At 53.4% G+C, this 18384-nt stretch overlaps 1 protein-coding gene across 2 annotated transcripts in view; it reads right to left on the bottom strand.

Moving 5' to 3' along the window:
• Positions 1-295: 295 nt before the first annotated feature.
• PRKCB (protein kinase C beta) overlaps positions 296-18384 on the bottom strand; it is an 86796-nt gene continuing 68707 nt past the window's right edge. The window contains exons 16-17 of one of the 2 annotated variants that reach the window (XM_079321252.1): positions 15970-16110; positions 296-4553 (exon numbers count right to left, since the gene is read on the bottom strand). In XM_079321252.1, the coding sequence (XP_079177378.1) occupies positions 4401-4553; positions 15970-16110 (294 nt within the window). In that variant the 3' untranslated portion in view covers positions 296-4400. Of the gene's footprint in view, positions 4554-7929; positions 9220-15969; positions 16111-18384 lie in introns of those variants that run through there. The other variant, XM_079321251.1, reaches the window with a different exon arrangement.

Raw genomic sequence — 18384 nt, 5'->3', positions numbered from 1 at the left:
CCTTCAGCTTTTGGCAACTCATTGGTAAATAATTAACTGATGGCACAAAGAACGTGCCCCCTTCCCCTCCCAACCGTGCACTTTTGGGTGCAGCTGCTCCTCTCTGGGACCTGCACTGAGGCAGCTCCAGTCACTGAGAATCCCCAATTGTTTGTTGTCCCCAGCTTTTTGACCAAATCCCTGAAACCTCCCAGCATTTCCTGCTGTCCAGGCCCCAGGGCCCTCCCCATGCCCAGCCCCAGGCTCATCCCCAGAGTCTCCTGGGCAAAGGAAGCCAAGCTCTCAGGGTTTCTTTAAAATTAAATATTTTATTTTTCGTACATGCAGCAAATTGAATCAAGAGTATATGCCCATCTAAAAGGAGGTCTTCATGAGAACTGTTTGACAACACACAGCAGGTAGTCTAGATGTAGAAAAGTCATCAAATACTTGCAGGTGAAATCAAATTCACAAACACAAACTGTTCAACAATAAACATTTCCTTTTTTTTTTTTCTTTTTTCTTTTTTTTTTTTTTTCCCTCCTTGTTTTAATTGCCACTTTGAATGTGATCAGAAATAAACAGCTCAGGTGACACTTCCATGCATGGAGCCAGAGGCGTGTGCTCAGGCAGCCTCACCTGCTCCTGCCACGGCAGAGCAGCCACAGCACTTGGCAGTGAGAGCAGGCTGCACCCTCCAGGTGCAATCCCAGCCCTTGGGAACAGTGGGATCCTCGTGTCCTGTGCCTGAATCCCCTTGGCTCCTCCCTGGGGCTCCAGCTCTGGGACTCACAACCACCAGAACACAGCGACTGCCCTGCACCCACTCATCTTCCATCTGGACACATGGCTTGGCCACTGCACAAGCTCACATTTGTTTATTAAATGGATTAAATGGATCAATAGCTCCTCTGGTAATGGGTCTCATGAGGAGAAGGCTGCTCAGAGCCCCAGCCAGGGCAGACAGGCTCAGCAGCAGCTCCCAGCCATGAACACTGCACTGGGAGCAGGGCAGACTCTGGAGCAGCCAAAGGCTCAGCACAGCCCCAGAGGGAACTGTCTGATCCAGCCCTGTCCCAGGGAAAACCAGCTGAGAGCCTGAACCCACTTACCTGTAGCCCTGGGATGGAATCCAGCCTGGGACAAAGCCAGGATGTGCCATCCTGAGCATGTCCTGCCTCCTCAGCCCCTCCTCTGCCCTCCCCCAGGCTCTGGGTCCCCCTCTGCCCCAGGGGACCCCACTGAATCCAGGTGGGACACCAGACTGAGGCTCCCCTTCCCCTGCATTCCCAGCACTGCAGGTATGCTCTGGGTATGGATTTCCCCCACACACCTGTGGAGCACCTGGGGGCTGGGGACCAGGGCTCTGCTGAGACTCTGAGCATCCTCCATAAACTCTGCTTTCCCCATCCAACAGTGCAGATTAAATCATCGGATGACATAAACAGTGACTCAACCCCTGTCACTCTGCCCTTCCTCGGAGGAGTCCACACAGATCTGAGGGTCTGTGCAGGGCCAGGCACATCCCACTGTACGTTCCTCCCCAGAAGAAACAGGTCATCTGGAAATAAGTCTTGGAATAAGAGTTTGGCAAGCAGCAGAGTGGACAGCCTCAGGAATACTCAAGGTGTGAGTCCTGAGAAGAGCACCTGGCATTTGCCAAGCTCACCCTGGAGCATGGATCTCAGTCCCAAAGCTGCCTCCAAAGCTGCCTGGTGTCACATCTCAGCTTCCCTGCAGGTCCCCTCCAAGGCCACCTGCTTTGCTCAGTGTCCAGCAGCGCCTGCTCCATGCACAAGTGTCACCCCAACACAGACACAGAAGTCCCAAACAGAAAAGATGTGACTCCCCCCGCAGCAGCTCCTGCATTGTGCCCACGGTCCCGGGGCGCCCCTCAGCCCCGGAGACCTTCCAGCAGCATCCTGGGAGCGCCTTCAGAGCCAAAGAGATGGAAATTAAAAACATTCACCACTGAAGTAACACTAATTCTGCAGCAACAGGTTGGAAGGTGAGAGCAGCGCGCACGCTCTGGGTCAGCTGGCTCTGCAGAGGATGGCGCCGTGTCCTCGGGATGTGCCGGGCTCGGGGAGCCCTCACCTGCCACCCCCGACCCCTGGGCCTCGCCTGGTGCAGAGCCCCTTGAAACCCCCTCCCGGATCTGGCACAATTTGCAGTTTTTCTGGGTTTGGTTTGGGTTCCTCCAGCCCAGGGCAAGACTCGAGGCTCAGCCCTCACCCCCACAGGCACAGGACACTGCTGTGGCTGGGTAACAGGGGGACACTCATCCAGCCCCCAGTACTGGGACAGCCCCTTAGCTGCTGGCAGCCTTTAGTTCTCAAGGAATCATTAAAAGAAGCAAATAATTTATGTTTATAAAAGATCTACAAACTAGAGTTCCCTCTGTAGAATTCCTCATGATGGATAAAATCCCACCCATTTCCCTGGGGCCAGGAAGAACGGCTGCATTCAGCAGAACCAGTGCTGGCTCAGAAAACACACCCTGCAAACCAGCCAGACTGGGCTATGACAGGAATGACAGGGACTGGGGGATGCTCACCTGGGGGGATGTTAAGCCCCTGTGAACAAAACAGTCAGCCAGGGTCACTGGTGGGCCAGTGACAGGCAGTGCCTCTGTTTCTGCCTTTCTCTGCCTGCTCCTGCCTTTCTCTGCCTGCTCCTGCCTGTTTCTGCCTTTCTCTGCCTGCTCCTGCCTTTCTCTGCCTGCTCCTGCCTTTCTCTGCCTGCTCCTGCCTTTCTCTGCCCCCTCCTGCTTTTCTCTGCCCCCTCCTGCTTGCTCCTGCCCTTCTTTGCCTGTTTCTGCTTTTCTCTGCCTGTTCCTTCTTTCCTCTGCCTGCTCCTGCCTGTTCCTGACTTTCTCTGCCCCCTCCTGCCTTTCTCTGCCTGCTCCTGCCCTTCTCTCCCTGCTCCTGACCCTTCCTGCCTGCTCCTGTCCTCCTCTGCCTGCTCCTGCCTTTCCCTGCCTGCTCCTGTCCCCTCCAGCCTGCTCCTGTCCTCCTCTGCCTGCTCCTGCCTTTCCCTGCCTGCTCCTGTCCCCTCCAGCCTGCTCCTGTCCTCCTCTCCCTGCTCCTGTCCTCCTCTCCCTGCTCCTGTCCTTCTCTCCCTGCTCCTGCCCCTTCCTGCCTGCTCCTGCCTTTCCCTGCCTGCTCCTGCCTTTCTCTGCCTGCTCCTGTCCCCTCCCGCCTGCTCCTGTCCCCTCCCGCCTGCTCCTGTCCTCCTCTGCCTGCTCCTGCCTTTCTCTCCCTGCTCCTGTCCTCCTCTCCCTGCTCCTGTCCTTCTCTGCCTGCTCCTGCCCTCACCTATCCACCCATCTTCTCCTTCCTGTCCTTGCTCCCTCCTGCCTGTTCCTGCCTGCCCCTGCCCGCCTGCATGCCACGGCTCTGCCTCACAAACAGCTGCTGGAATTGTCTCTTCTCAATCAGATTTTTTTTTTTTTTAATGATGCAGAAAGTCCTGCATTACTGACTAAAACCCCCAGGAATTTGGTGGAAATCAGGGAAATCAGGATGTCTGTGAAATCCATGGGTTTGGAGTCTGGAAGAGAATAGCAGAGGGTGGAAAGTAGAAAAGTTTCCATTATAAATAGCCCTCAGTGCAGCCCTTTGGTCTTGGGCGTGTTTTCAGTTGGTAAATTGTAAACCAGGAATATAAATGTGTTTTGTTTTGGCAGAATATTAATATCCTTTACAGAGCTGTTACATCTCGACAGTGTCTGTGAAAGATTTATGCGAGTGCTGACAGAGCGTATCAAAACTGCAAACTGTTCCAGATGTTACAAAAACCCCACCTTTCACTTAGAAAAAGGTTTGCTCTGATGTACAAGAACTGGCATGGGAGTGGTTTGGAGTTGCAACGCCCGAGCGCGGGGAAGGCGGATGGTGGGGGATGCTCCAGGGAACATCCCGACCCTATGGACAATGCATTGGAAAATAGAGGTCTACAAGCAGATTTTTCCACACTGATCAAATATATCCATGTCTTGAACAAAAGGCTCCTCTAAGACAAGCTCACACTCATCGCAAGCTTCAGCACAACGCTTTAAGCGATCAACCATGCTTAGCATTCCACAGCAACGCTTTGGGAATAGCTGGGTCACTGGGATCTCAGCATCCCGCTGCAAAAATTACAGAGACCGTAGCAATTTGGTATATTTCTGTTTAAAAACTCTATTAGTCACCACCAACTATAGTTCCTAGAAGTATCACTGACCGGTAACTGGCACCCCGGACACCTCCAGCTAGGGAAACCAAGCTAGCGAGTGGCACGGACACGGAGAGGCTCCGAGGAGAAGCGGCCGGCGTGTTTGGCGGGAGGGGATGAGTCTGCACTGCTAATCCCGGAAGACTAGTGTCCTATGTACAGGGCCAGCTGGCGTGGGACAGCGAGGACGGGGCTGCGCCGCACTACACGTTAATGACAAACTCGGGGTTGGTGTAGGAGAATCCAGCAAACTCGTTCTGGTCCAAGTTCATGATGAAGAGTTTGTCCGTGGGCGTGAGCTCCACCGGCTGCCGGGTGAACTCTTTGTCGAAGTTGGAAGTGTCGCGTTTGTCCTTCTGTTAAAACGGAAAACACAGAGTTAAAGCGGGGAAGGAGCGGAGAGGTGACAGCACCCGGGGTGGTGGCAGCACCCGAGAGGTGACAGCACCCGAGGGCAGGGCTGGGGGAGCTGTGCTGTCCCCAGGGGAGTGACACTGTCCCCAAGGGGTGATGCTGTCCCAGCACTCCTCACCCCACGCTGCTTTCTCAAGCTGCCACCGAGCAGGAACTCCCAGCCCTGTACAATAGAAGCAGCCCTGCAGCAGCAGCAAGAAGAGAAAGAACAGTTTAACACGCCTGAAACACACGAGCAGGACACAGAGGGACAGGTGAGAGCTGGCTGTGTTCAGAGGCAGCATCCCTGCTCTCCTGTTTGCTGTGGGAGAGAGCACGGAGCAGTTCTCAGCATGCAGAGCCCTCACTGCAACCAGAGCTCAGCACTGCACAGGAGGAAGGAGCCTGGAGGAAGCAACATGCCTCAAAATGGCAGCAACAGTCATTACCATGTCAAAATTTGCACAAAATGATCAGCTGCAAGAGCTCTTTCTGCTGTAAGCTTGATTTTTGAATGATGCCGTGATATGGTGTTAACCAACACTGGTTCATTGATGGAGGATGTGATTTGCTCCAGGATTGTACAGACAAAACACACAGCATTTCAAAACCTCTGAGAAGGAAAATTCCATATATGCAACATTTTCTCCTTTCAATTTCTTAAGAAGAACAACTTTGCAGCTACACCCAAGCCAAAGGAGGGAAAAAAAAGGACGTTAGTGTCAGGATTAGTGCTGGGAGCCTGTGATCAGCACTGCGGAGCCAGCGCTGGGAATGCGTGGGCTGCTCCTCCAAACCCTGCAGATCAGAGCCCAAGCTCAGGGCTGTCCTGCTCTGGGAGGGGACAGAGCCGTGGCTGGAGGGTGTCTGAAGGTACAGCACAAGCACCCAGGTCCCTCATCCACACCACTGGCAGTGGAGGGATATTGGCAGCCAGGACTGGCTCTGCTCCACCTTGTTACTAAAGATTTCTCCACCCCTTCTTCCATGTCCCTGTACAGGAGAGACCCCAACTCCCTGCTGGAGGTGACTTCCCCTGCCCTGACACAGGGAGGACCCAGTCACAAATTTGATGCCTTGTAGAAATCTGTTCGTTCTCCATTTTTCCCAGACTTTGCCTTTGACGTGTGACCCCACTGTGCCAAGTCCTGGCTGTGCTCTGCTGCACCAGGATTTCCAATCCTCAATTAATCTGCCAGCTTGAACTGAGCACAGTAACTGTGGGGGTCCTGCAGGTCCTGCACCCCAGCCCACCCCCATGGCTGTCCTGGTGAAGGAACTGGCAGGAGAGATGCTGTGTCCACCCTGCACCCCTCTTGGCCCAATGGGACACTGGGGAAACTTCATGCCTCAATCAGGAGCATGGCCAGGACACAGAGCCAGGTCCTCCTGGCAGCCTGGACATCCCAAGAGCACCACACTGCAGCTGCAGCTGGATTGAGCCCTGGGAGATGAGCCAGAAATGCATGAGGACCTCCAGAGATGCTTGGAGATTTCACAGGAAACATCCCATCAGGATGGCTTCAGCCTTGGAGAGGAAGATCAGGAAAAGCCAAGAATGATGAAGAAGAGACGAGGAGAAGAAAAACAGGTCTGGATGGAACTGAAGGAGCTGAGAGAGGAAAGGCAGGAGAAGAGCCAAGCTGTGGCTGTGCTGTCAGGCCTTGAGCACTCGGCCATGCTCCACAGGGCACTGGAATCTGCAGCTCCCAGCCCATCCCTGAGTGCCAGAGTCCATCCAGGGCTCCTCTCTCCAGCAGAGAAGGAAGATGTGGATTTGGGGGCACAGAGCAGGAGCAAGGAAGGGCAGACAGGGTCAAGGGGTCAACTTCAGGTGCAGAGTTTTGCAGGCAAAGGGTGAAGGAGCTGGAAAGTGAGGACAAGCCCACCTCGGTGGCAGCAGGATCCCCCTGGGACGAGGGCTGGGTGGTCCTGGCAGAGCATGGCTGCACTCAGGGTCTCTGTGAAAAGTGCTCCCAGGCTCCTGGAGGGATCTGAGCTCACCACATGGCTCCTGAAGGCCACATCCATCCAAACCGTGGGCCAGGACAGCCCTGTCCTACCAATCCAGCAGCTTCTCCTGAGCAGGAATGCTGTGGGATGCTGCAAAGGGGAATGACACATCCACATGTGACTGGTGCAAATCGCCACCATGGTCCCCAGCCCTTGGGAGTGCTCAGCCTGCAGTGTGAAAAACCTCCTGCTGCTGCTTTTTGTCAGCAGAAATGCCTGGGAGAGGCTGCAATGTGCCCGGGAGGGGGCTCAGGGCAGCCTGCCCCCCTGCACTGCCCTCCCCAGCAGCCCCCACTCCCGGGGGCTTGGCTGGGAGCTGAGCACAGCAGAGTGCAGGGTGTTGGTGCCTTACCTTGAATTCTGCCTGAATTGGTGGCAATTTGGCCTCTGTCAGGATGATGAACAAGGTGGGAGCAGGCAGGGAACGGCTGCGTGGATCTCATGGAGAGAGGGAAGTGCAGGGGACACTCGGGGCTGGAAGAGCCTCCACAGTGAGGAGCAGACTCTGGGAGGTGACGAGGAGCATAGCCAGGAGCACAGGGGGTGGTGCCAGGGTGGCACGGCGAGGTGGTGGCACAGCACGGTGGTGGCATGGTGTGGTGGTGGCACAGTGTGTTGGTGGCACAGCACGGTGGTGGCATGGTGTGGCAGACAGCCCGTGTCCCGCTGCCCGTGGCTCTATTCTCCAGGTACAGTTGTCCCAGAGCTTTCTGCCCGGCCCCCAGGGATGAGGATCCTCCCTGGCCACTGCCAAGGAGCCCCTTCCCCGTGGCACAGCTCCAGGGTGGAGGGTGTCAGGATCAGCTCCCACCGATGTCTGACGTCCCGAATCTCTCAGAACAACCTTGCAGCGTCCAGACCTCGGCAGAAGTGGGTCCCCGAAGGCAGGAGGGAGGTGACAGGAGGCTGTAATCCCTCTTTAGCAGGAGGCAGGGCTGGTGAGGCAGGATGAGGCTGGGTGAGTCACCGGCGCTCGCTGCAGTCTCGGGGCTGGAGGTGATGCTGCAGTCCCGGCTCTGCTCGAGGCGCTGCAGGAGATTCCCGGGAGCAGCAGCGCTCCCGTGTCCTCCCCTCGGGCTGTGTCCTCTTCCTCACAAACTCCTTCCATGTCCGTGCCGGGGCAGCCCGAGTGGAGCTGTGCATCACTCCCTCCTGGATGATGCTTCCAGTACATCCCACCTCGGATTTTTGGGATAAACGCAAAGGAAGAAGGAGCCAGCATCCCCCAGCAGCCAGGGCAGCTTCCAGCCCCAGCAGTCGGAAGGAATCACCTGGCTGAATTGCACACACTCATTATTGCCAAACACATGCAGGTTTCTGGGCCGTGTTTTCTCACTTTTTATTTTATAATCAGTATCAGAAAAAAAAAAAAATTGGCACATTACAAATCAAGCTTGATACAGTGACAGCCCATGAACATCTGCAAGGGTATAAAAGGAAGCAAGGTGATTGTTGTCCTTTTGAGAGAAATTCAGCCTTCCTGAAATGTTTCCTTTGATGCCAGAAACAAAACTGGGGCCATTTAAATATCCAGGGGCAATTGTTAAGGATAGAAGTTTCCATTGAAACAAGTGTCCTTGCACACTTCATATCAGAATTCCCAATACTGCTCAGAGTGAAATATCTCCCCTTTTGGTCAATACCATTTTTGACACATTTAAAGCACAGGTAACAAACTCCATCAATGGCTTTGGCATTTGAAAAGAAGAAAAAGCTTCACTAGGGAACGGATGTTGGTGGTGTTTACTAGGGTGACCACGGATTCAAAAGCAGCTCTTCCAAATTTCCCATTTACAACTGGATGTTTGCTTTGATTTAAAAAATATGCTACTTAGAAACTGCACAATCAGGAGAAATCTTTGCCAGTGGCAGCTTCGCCCTCCCAAATAATTTATCCCACTGCTGGGGACCCAGCACTGGGAATGAGCCAGCACAAAATGTCTGGGCAGGAGAGGGGAGCTGTGCTGGGACTGGACACACAGCAGGACTGACAAAAAAGGGGCCAGACCCAACATCTTGGCTCTGCAGAGCTTTTGGGAGCAGAGAGACTCTGGGGAATGGTTTCATTAAAAACACTTACTTGCCACTAAGGCTAAGAATGCTAAATATTAAATTTTCATGATTATATTAAAACACTAGGTAAAAAGAAAGAGCAGGAATTAAAGCACATGATGAAGGGATTTCTCCCAGTTGTCACCGCGTCTCCATTTTCATTCTGTCACCCACTGAGCTGTTCCCATTTTCTACAAACAAAATGTTACAAAAGCCCATTTGCAGCATTTCTTGCACATCACTCCCCTCCAGTGACACCCCAAATAACAGGAAGACACTTGAAATCTGGTCACTCTAGTCAGGAGCTAAAGACAACCCATGGATGCAGGCTTTGCCATGGAACGTGCCACCACAACAGCAGCGGGAGCCGGATGACAGATGCAGGGATGAGATGTGCACAGCAACTTAGCTCTTGGCTTGAGGCTTAAAAAACTCAGAGTTAACAAAGGAAAATCCTTCGAATTCTGACTGGTCAATGTTCCCGACGACTTCCTGGTCGGGGGGTGTGAGCACGGGCGGGTGGCGCGTGAAAAACCGGTCGAAGTTTTCAGCATTGCGTCCGCACTATGAGAGGGGAGAAAAGACCACGGTGGGTGGGGCAGGCAGCGTGGGATGAGGGCAAAACACACCTGGTGGTCAGCAGGGCATGGCAGGGCAGGGCTGGCACAGCTGGCTGTGCCACAGCAAGGGCTGCAGAGGAATGGGATGGGTGTGATGGGAGTGATGGGGGTGATGGGCATGGTCACTCCTGTCAATGTGCTCTGCTCCGCCTGGGAATCCCCCCCTCCCCTGGGCAGGAGGTTTCCATCATGTCTGGACTGCTCAGAGGTTTCCTCTTGATCAGGAGAGGAGAGGAGCCATCCCTGGGGGTGTCCCAGGCCAGGCTGGACAGGGCTTGGAGCAGACTGGGACAGTGGGAGCTGTCCCTGCCATGGCACTGGGTGGGCCTGAAGATCCCTTCCAACCCAAACCCCTTCTGTGATTCCATGTTCTGATTCCATGATCCATGGAATCCATGATCCATTCCATGTTCCATGATTCCTGGTTCTGATTCCCAGGGCTGTCCCTTCCCTACAGTCCAGTCAGACCAAAGATGGTTCAAAACATCTGATTTAATTTCCTTAGCAATCAGAACAAGGGTCCTGCAGCTCCCCAGGCTGCAAACCCTGATTTAAGGGAATAACAACACCATGGTGGATGCCAGCTCACTGCACAGCTACAGACCAGGCTGCATCCCTGCCTGTCACCCACTTGTCACATCCCCACAGCTACATGGGGGGCTCTGCCCCACTGTCCCTCCTGTCACACACACCAGGCTGCTCCTCCCAGTCCCTCAGGCTGCTCCTCCCAGTCCCTCCAGCCTCTCTCCCACTGCCCCAGGGAGAACACACAGCTCCAAGCACTGCCACAATTTTTCCTGGGCATTTAACTTTCATTTGTTAAGTAAACAGATCTGCATTTTTAATAAACAGAAGACTAAATATAATAAAATATTAATGAGGAGTACATGCAGAAGTCAATGTTCCCCAGCTCCTTCCTCAGCTTGGAGGTTTCAGGGAAGACAACATGGATATCCATCAGATATCCATGGTCTGCTCCTTTGGCAGATTTGTGTGTCCTTACAGCACCAGGTGAGACACTTGGCTCTCCTCAAACCTTGCCACAAAGCTCAAGGGCAGTGTTTGAGTGGATTTAACTCCAGCTCCAGCCCCCTCAGCACGGGCACTGTGGCATCCTCATGTTGGTAAAGCCACATTTTGCATTTCCAGTCTGGCTTGGTTAAGCTTCTGCTTGCTGAGCCCAGCCCAGCCCTGCTCCCCTGCCCCTCTCTGGGGAGGATGTTTGAGATGTCTGACAAGCCAACACCTTCCCAAAACCACCACATTAACACAGAGCAGCAGGGAAATCCTGCAAATGAGAGCTCCAGCCCCACAGAGCCCAGGAGCCACAGGCAGGGCACGAGCAGCCAGGCTGGGCTGGCACAGGCTGGGAAAGCTGCAGGGCTCACCTGGGCACTGCCACCCCTGGCAGGGCTCACCTGCAGCCCCCAGCACACCCCCAGAGCCCCTTCTCATCCCCCCTGAGCTCCAGGAGAGCTCCCTGCACACCCAGGGCAGCCCACCAGTGTCTGACAGCACTGCCTGCCTCTTGGCTATGAACAAATGTGCTCAGGAACTAATAAAAATAAAAAAAAAATCAAACCAGCAACCCCCTCAGAAAGACTGGAGAATTAATCCTGATGAGAGGCTGCCAGTTATTGGAATAGGAAACACTAATATATTTTAATATGCACATTGGCAAGCAAGGATTGCTCACTATCACACAATGAGGTAAGAATATGTGGATGGAAAATCTGAGAAGTTGCATCTATCCATGGCATTTCCTGCCCTGCTGTGTGGAATTTATGGACTTTCTGTTTGGATTCAGATAAAATGGATGGGTAAAATCAGTATCTTAAAGTTGAAAACTGTCTCTGAGTTTACACCCCAGCCCAACCCCAAGGTCCAGGCTCCAGGTTTGGCCCAGCCCTGGATGAGGCAGAGCAGGGAGGATCCTGTCACTGTCTGCACCAGCACCTTCTTTACAGCCTCCCAAATTTGAGTTCCTGGTTCATGGACACAGATGCTATATGAATTTTTACATTAATCTAAAGCCATCTAGTAAAAAATTGTCCTCATTTTAGTCTGAGATGAATGTACAGGCATCACTCCATGCTGACTGGAGAAAGGGGGAGGGTGGGAATTTATCTCACATAAATCCCAGTGTGTCCTGTCCAATATTTATAGCCAGCACAGAATGGCTTTTCTCCCTGAGCTGCAGAAATAAACCTGTCAGCTCCAAAGATGGCCTTGTATTTAATCACCTCCCTGCTTGATTTCCAATAGAGACAAAAGGCACAATAAAATATTTTCCATTGATCCCTGGGATGCAATCAAGGACCTTAAGAAACCCAGGATGCTGCTGCTCCCACCCTGGCTCCCAGGGCCAAGGGGGGTGCTGACACCCTCGATTTTAGGGTTTTGTTCCAAACCAGTGGCACAGGCAAAATCCCACCCTGCAGGCATCTCCTGGGCAAGTCTGACCTTCCTGGGGCTGCTCTGGGCCAGGGAATTGGCTCCTTGCACCCTGGGAGGATCAGGGCTCTTCTGGCAACAGCATTCAAGGGAATTTGGGTCACAGCACCAACTTGGGGCCACACTGAGGGTCCCTGTGCTGGTCAGGGGGGACAGTGGTGCCTTTCACTTGTGTCTGGCATCCAGTTTGGGATGCTCCAGCTGTCAAAGAGAGCAGCCACTGCAAGGGATCCTGGTGTAGGACCCTTCCCTCCCAGAGAAAAAGCCAAATTTCTGCCTAATACACTGAACCAGAGGTTGAATAGTCTGGGAAATCCCAGGGAAAGTCTTTACAGGGCCCTGGGTCTCCCAGAGCAAATCCTGACTGGATTACCAGAGATGTTTAACCTCAGCACATCCACCTGGCCAATGTCAGCCCCTCAATCCTTAAATCCCATCTAATTAGGAAATTGCTTATGCAAACATTAGAACTCACCTTGCACAGGCTGAACTAAGGCTACAAAACCCCCTGTGCAGGGAACTGGTGTTTTTACACATCTGGGTCTGTAAGTGGCATTTCAATATTAATTAACTCCAAGCAGTTAGGGGGAAATTAATTTATGCAATTAAAAATTATTAGATTAAAAGTGATTTTTTTAAATCCCCCATGCTGTTGTGAATAATCCTGGGTTCTTTCAGTGCTTTCAAAATGAGACTTTTCAAATCACTAGGCTTTATGTAAAGTAAAGGAGTAATTAGATACCAAAAACAATAATTATCTCAACGAGAGACAGGGAGAGCAGGGAAGTGTAAATACATTCCCAGGGTAGCTGCAGACCCAGGGAAGGAATTGTTATGCACCAGCCAGAGCAGGGAGCAGCCAAGCAGAGCCCCACGTCAGAAGCACCAAAGACAAGCCAGCCCCTGATCTGTCTTGTTCCTGACTCTGTGATAAAGGTTAATCAAGCACAAAGCAACACAGCAGCTCCTGGGAATTCACTCAGAGCTCAGGCACGAGCTGCCTGGCCAGGCTGAAGCCTCCATTTGCTGTTGGTGAAAAATGATGGAGGTTTTGGGAGGGGTGCAATTCCCAAGCTGCTGCACCCTCCCAGTGCCCCAGACTGCAGAGAGGCTGCAGGAGCACAGAAATGTGGCCAAAGGATTGGTGGGTGCTGCAGCAGGGACATGGAGCAAGAGTGGGCCTGGCAGGGGGTGAGGAGTCCAAAAAACATGGACTGATGATGCCTCACAAGCAAAATGAAGCTGAAGATAATTTGGATGGGGATTTGCTCCCCTTGGCTGCTGTTCCCATGGCCTGGAGAAGGGAGAGGCTGGGGAGAGGTGGGGGCTGACTCCCAGCCCTCATTTGCATCTTATTCCTTATTTTGAAGCTTTGGATACAGACAATTCCTGCAGCCTGACCTTTATAGATGCTAATCATTAAAAAAAAAATAAAAGGAAAACAGACTTAAGCCAAGGTGAAGAGCCAGGGCAGCACCAACCTGCTGTGCCCTGGTGTGGCCACCTGAAGGTCACAAGGACTTGGCCACATCTTCCCTGTCACCCCCAAATGTTTTGTGCAGTGTCCCAGCCCCATCCCCATCCCCATCCCCATCCCCATCCCCATCCCCTGCTCCACCCTGTGCTCACAGCTGGCACCAAAGAAACAGCTTTATCCAGCACAGAGGCACTGCTGGAGAAATATCAGCTATCAGCAGGTACCTGAGTTGTCTTAATCCTCCCTAAATCCCAAATCAGCTGCTGTTAATCTCCCTGTCCTATCAAACAGGGAATTTTCCAGATGCCAGCTGCTGGGTGAAGTGACAGCCTGCAGTTTACAGTGCCCCTCCCCAGGAATGGTGCCAGAGGGATTTTTAGAGAAATGAGACATTTAAAACAGGACAGAATTTGCACATTTTAAAGTAGGAAGTGCTTTTGATGGAATTCAGTTGTTTCTCACTGTAAAGCACCAAATACCAAGGCTCTGCCCCTGCCCAGAGCAGGCAGGGACAGTGGGGAGTGCTCAGGGACAGAGATGGGTGGAGGGGACACAACAGCAGCAGCTTCACTAGAAAATGGACACAGAGGTGGGAAATGGCAGAAGCTATGGATTCAGGAGAGGGACTTGTGCAGAATAACCCCAGGAAGGTACCCCTACAGTGAATCCAGGTATGGACAGGATCCCTCCACAGCTGGAGCTCCTGGATCCCCCCCGTACCTCAGTATCCCTGGCACAAAGATTGGGTCCCACCCCCAGACAACAAATTATGGGGTGCACAAACAGCCCCAGACAATTTCACAACGTTGTACTTGGATATCAGAGTTACAGCTTCCCCAGTCATGCTGTTCCTACACAGTCCAGTGCCCTAAAGGTTCCTTCCCTGCCAGGGAAAGGCAGGCAGCAATGCAGACCGTGTCATCCCAGCACCTGTGTCTGCCATCCCCATGGCAGGAGGGACAGCAGGACAGGAGCAGAGCAGGAAAAAAGCAGAGCAGGACACTTGCCCTCTGTGGTGTGGACACAGCCTGAGCTGTGCAGGGCAGGGCAGCCCCAAGGACAGCATCCATGGAGCTCCCTGCAAAGGCACCACTGCCAGGAGTGACCCTGCTAAAAAACACCTGCCTGAAATCCCAACAAGCAGCCCCAGACACAGGCAGGGCAGGACCAGCAGCCCCAGGACCAGCTCTCCAGGCCAGCATCCCTGCCCACCATGCCAGAGCAGATGGGGCTGTGGAGGGTCCTGGGCAGCCACCACAGGGGTGTTTCACTCCACTCTGATCAGCCAGGAAAGGAGCTGTGGGAGGGAAAAACCTGTTGGAGCAGAGAGGCACAGAGAGAGCAGAGCTGAAGGCACCAAGCACCCTCCATCAAAGGAGCTCCCACTCCATGTTTTCCCTGAAAGCAGAGTTTTCCAAGCACCAAAGGGGCCCCTAAATGAGCAGGGTATCTGTAAAGCAGAGGAAAGCAGGTGTGCTGTTATGGGCAGTGGGACAGGGAGGCTGCAGTAAACACATGGAGCATTCCTGGACTCTGTGAGGAGGGATCAAGGCAGGTCCCCAGGCTGGTCACAAACATCAGCCATGGGATCTGACTCAGTGTGGATTCAGCTCTCTGTGAAAATCCAGTGCCCAGTGAGGGCACTGCAGCCAACAGGGGGGAAAGCACGAGAACAATCCAAGACTTGGAGACCCACAGAGAGACTCAGACACTGCTGTGACCCAGCCAGTCCAGCAGGGACAGAAAACCAGAGAAATCCCAGAGGGACATCCCTGTTCCCAGTGTACAGAAGGGCAGGGAGAGCACAGGGACATCAGGGGGTCAGGCAGAGTTTGGGGACTCAGAGCAGCCCCAGAACCATGGGCAGGGAGACCCACACTGGGGTTCAGGCTGCACACCTGCTCTGGTGTCACCCCTGAACTGGTGTCACATGGACAGATGTCACTGCAAATACAGGTGGACAAGGAACACTCGAGCATTCCTGTCTTTTTTGACAAACAGCTTCCAATTGCTGCTGCCTCCACCTGGGTTTGCTCATTCCCCCAGGCTGCACTCCCAGCTCATCTCTGCAGCACAGCCAGGGCTGAGGAGGAGTCAGGATCCCCTCACACAGAGCCAGGCTCCAGCCTCCCTCCACCCTGGAGAGAAGCTGTGGTGAAATCCAGCTCCACTGCCCACCCAGGCAGACTCGGGTCTTGAAATAAAGTGGGATTAAGGAAAAGAAAGATCTGGTCAGCTTGAGAAAAAGGGAGGAAAAACCCAACAGATCAACAGACCCAGGATAACAAAACAGACAAGGCTGCAACACAAAGGGGTCCAGGAGCTGAATATGGGAGCTGCCAGCCTGCAAGCCAGAGCTGGGACCAGGCACCAGGGACTTCTCCTGGCCCAGCATCCCAGGGAACAGCACCTTCTAAGGAGACACCTCCAGAATGAGCAGCACCTTCCAAGGGGGGAAGAGACTCTGGGACAGAGGGGGCACCTGGGAGTGAGACAGAGGGGGAGACTGGGTAGTGGGACAGGGCTCCCAGCAGAGGGACAGGGGCACCCAGCAGAGGGACAGGGCTCCCAGCAGTGGGACAGGGCATGAGCAGAGGGACAGGGCTCCCAGCAGAGGGACAGGGGCTCCCAGCAGAGGGACAGGGCTCCCAGCAGAGGGACAGGGGCTCCCAGCAGAGGGACAGGGGCACCCAGCAGAGGCACAGGGCTCCCAGCAGAGGGACAAGGCTCCCAGCAGAGGCACAGGGCTCCCAGCAGACTCACAGCCTTTGGCTTGAAGGGGGGCTGGATCTCCTTGCGCTCCAGCTTGTCCCAGTCGATGTAGCGGAAGAAGGCGTGCTCCTTGATGTCCCGCTCCCCCTCGGGGCCGCAGCCCAGCCGCTTGGCAGGGTGCTTGGTCATCAGCTGGGGCAGCAGGGAGGAAACTGTCACAGCCTGTCCTGTGCCCCCCTACATGCCCCCCGGGAGCAGCCCCCAGGGAGCTGCTTCCCAGCACACCCCACATCAGGGTCCCGTCTCCTCCAGATGCCCTTGGGGCTCCAAGGAGAGGACACTGGGGAAGAAGCTGGAGTGACTCAGGGACAGGGAAGGTTGACAATGAGAGCAGACTGTGCAGATGGCAGGTACGTGATGGGCACATCCCCTCTGTGTCTGGGAGTGAACCTGGCTTGCCAAGGAACAGCCCCGGGGTGCTGGCAGGGCTCCCCCAGCACCTGCCTGCAGAGGGGAGCTGCCCAGCCATCCCTTTGCTTGGCACAAACATCTCAGCATCTGTACAGTTAACTCTAAAACCCCTGGCACCTTTGAGATAGACAGTCTGCCCTCCAAAAATTTCATCTCACTCTGGAGCTGACAGCACAGACACGAGGTGGATTTCTAAGGAGAGAGTCAGTTTGTAGGAAAAGCAGAACAAACAGTCATTAATGTTGTTTATCATCTAAACTTCTCCTCTTCACTGGCTCAATAAGGGAGAGGGGCCCCAGGAATTACAGCTGTACTACATTAATATCCTGGGGCAGTGTTTAAAGATCAGATGGAGATTCCAGAGATTCACAAGACATTGATAAGGATGGAGAATATGAGCTTTATACCTGCAACAAAACACTGCTTTATTAAAAGGGCTGTCCCTGGGAGGGACAGGAGGTACCAGTGCTCTGGCTGTGGAGCTGAGACACCTTCCAGCCACTGCCTGGACACAGGTCAGCCCTGCCACCCCAATGGCACAAAAACTTGCTCAGGAAATCCAGTCTTTAACAGTACAATAGCACTGAAAGCAAGGAAAAACCTGGGGGAAAAAAAACCCAAACCCAAGCCTAAAACCCTAAAAAGACAAAAAAAATTCTAACAAACACAAGGTGAGAGCAGAGCCACCGACTGCTCTGTGAGCAAACAGCTCCACATCCCTGGCCTCCAGCTGTGACAGCATCTGCAGCTGGGACAGTGATGGAGAGAGGCTTCCACCAGGCAGCATCTCCCTGGAAAGCCCATCCACAAACAGCAAGGGCCTAGCAGGCTCTGCAGGCTGGCCCAGGGATTTTCCAGGGATGTGACTGGCATCAGCATCAGCCTTGCAGAGCCCGTCCCCAAGCAGGGAGCCAGGCAGGGAGGGGCGAGGGACCAGCAAAAACAAAAGCAAGAATATCTTCCCAACTTGTTTTTTGTTAATAATTGAGTTTCCCTTGGCATTGCAGCATGCAGCCCTTTATAAAATAAAAACAACAATGTCAGGAGCCTGGGAAGGTGGCAGAGGTGACAAACCTGTGTGGCAGCAGCACAGGCTGCCCTGGTGGGCTTTCCTCAGGCATCAGCACCAGTGGAAATGCCACCAAAAACCCCTGTAAATATCCCCCAAATCTTGCAGAAAACATTCCATGCCTTTTCTGCCAGGCAGAGATTAAAGAGGGAGCTGAGAAAAGTTCTTAATTAAACTTTCTGGTGTAGCAGTTTGGTGGTGGCAAAAAATACCATGAGGTTTTGAAACAACAGTAACACACAGGGAACCACCACTCTGCTAAAAAAACCACAGGAATTGATGGAGAACTAACACTCCTGCCTGCCCAAACATCCTCCCATGCCCAGAATGAGAAAAGCCACAGCAGCTACACCCAGCAGTCCCTGACCATTGATTTACAGCACCCACGTTGTGCCTGCAGCAAACAAAGCAAACACAGCCTGGGCTCTGCTCCAGCCTCTGCTGCCCCAGCCTGGGGATGCTCAGCAGTGTCCTCACCCCCTGCCTGACCAGGAACACACTGGATTTTTCCTTTCCATCCCAAACAACACCAGGAGATGGCCACAGCCTCTGAGGGAATCCCCCTCCAGCCCATTTTCTGAATTAAGGACTGATTTTCCTGCACCCTGCTGAGTGTAGCAGGGCAGCATCCCCTTCCCTGAGCCTCACTGCAGGTGGGAACACCTCCCTCAGCTCTTCCCCACTGGACAAAGTGAATATTCCCCTGGAAGAGCAGCTCAGAATCCTGGCAGTGCCAGGAAGAGGCTCTGCAATGCTGCAGTGGGAGCGCAGGATGTGTCACTTGTAGATAGAAACACTATTTTGAGATAGAGAACATTCAGATATTTTCAATATTAACTATTATAAGCAAACATTTCTTAAATTCCTACACAAACACTTATTTATAGCAGTGTGTGGCACTGGGGGGTGAGATGAGTCTCAGTCCC

Source organism: Erithacus rubecula, assembly GCF_903797595.1.
Source record: "Erithacus rubecula genome assembly, chromosome: 17".
In the NCBI taxonomy this organism is placed as follows: domain Eukaryota; kingdom Metazoa; phylum Chordata; class Aves; order Passeriformes; family Muscicapidae; genus Erithacus; species Erithacus rubecula.
The sequence above is the reverse complement of the archived record's forward strand: the minus strand, read 5'-3'. Positions and strand labels throughout refer to the sequence as shown.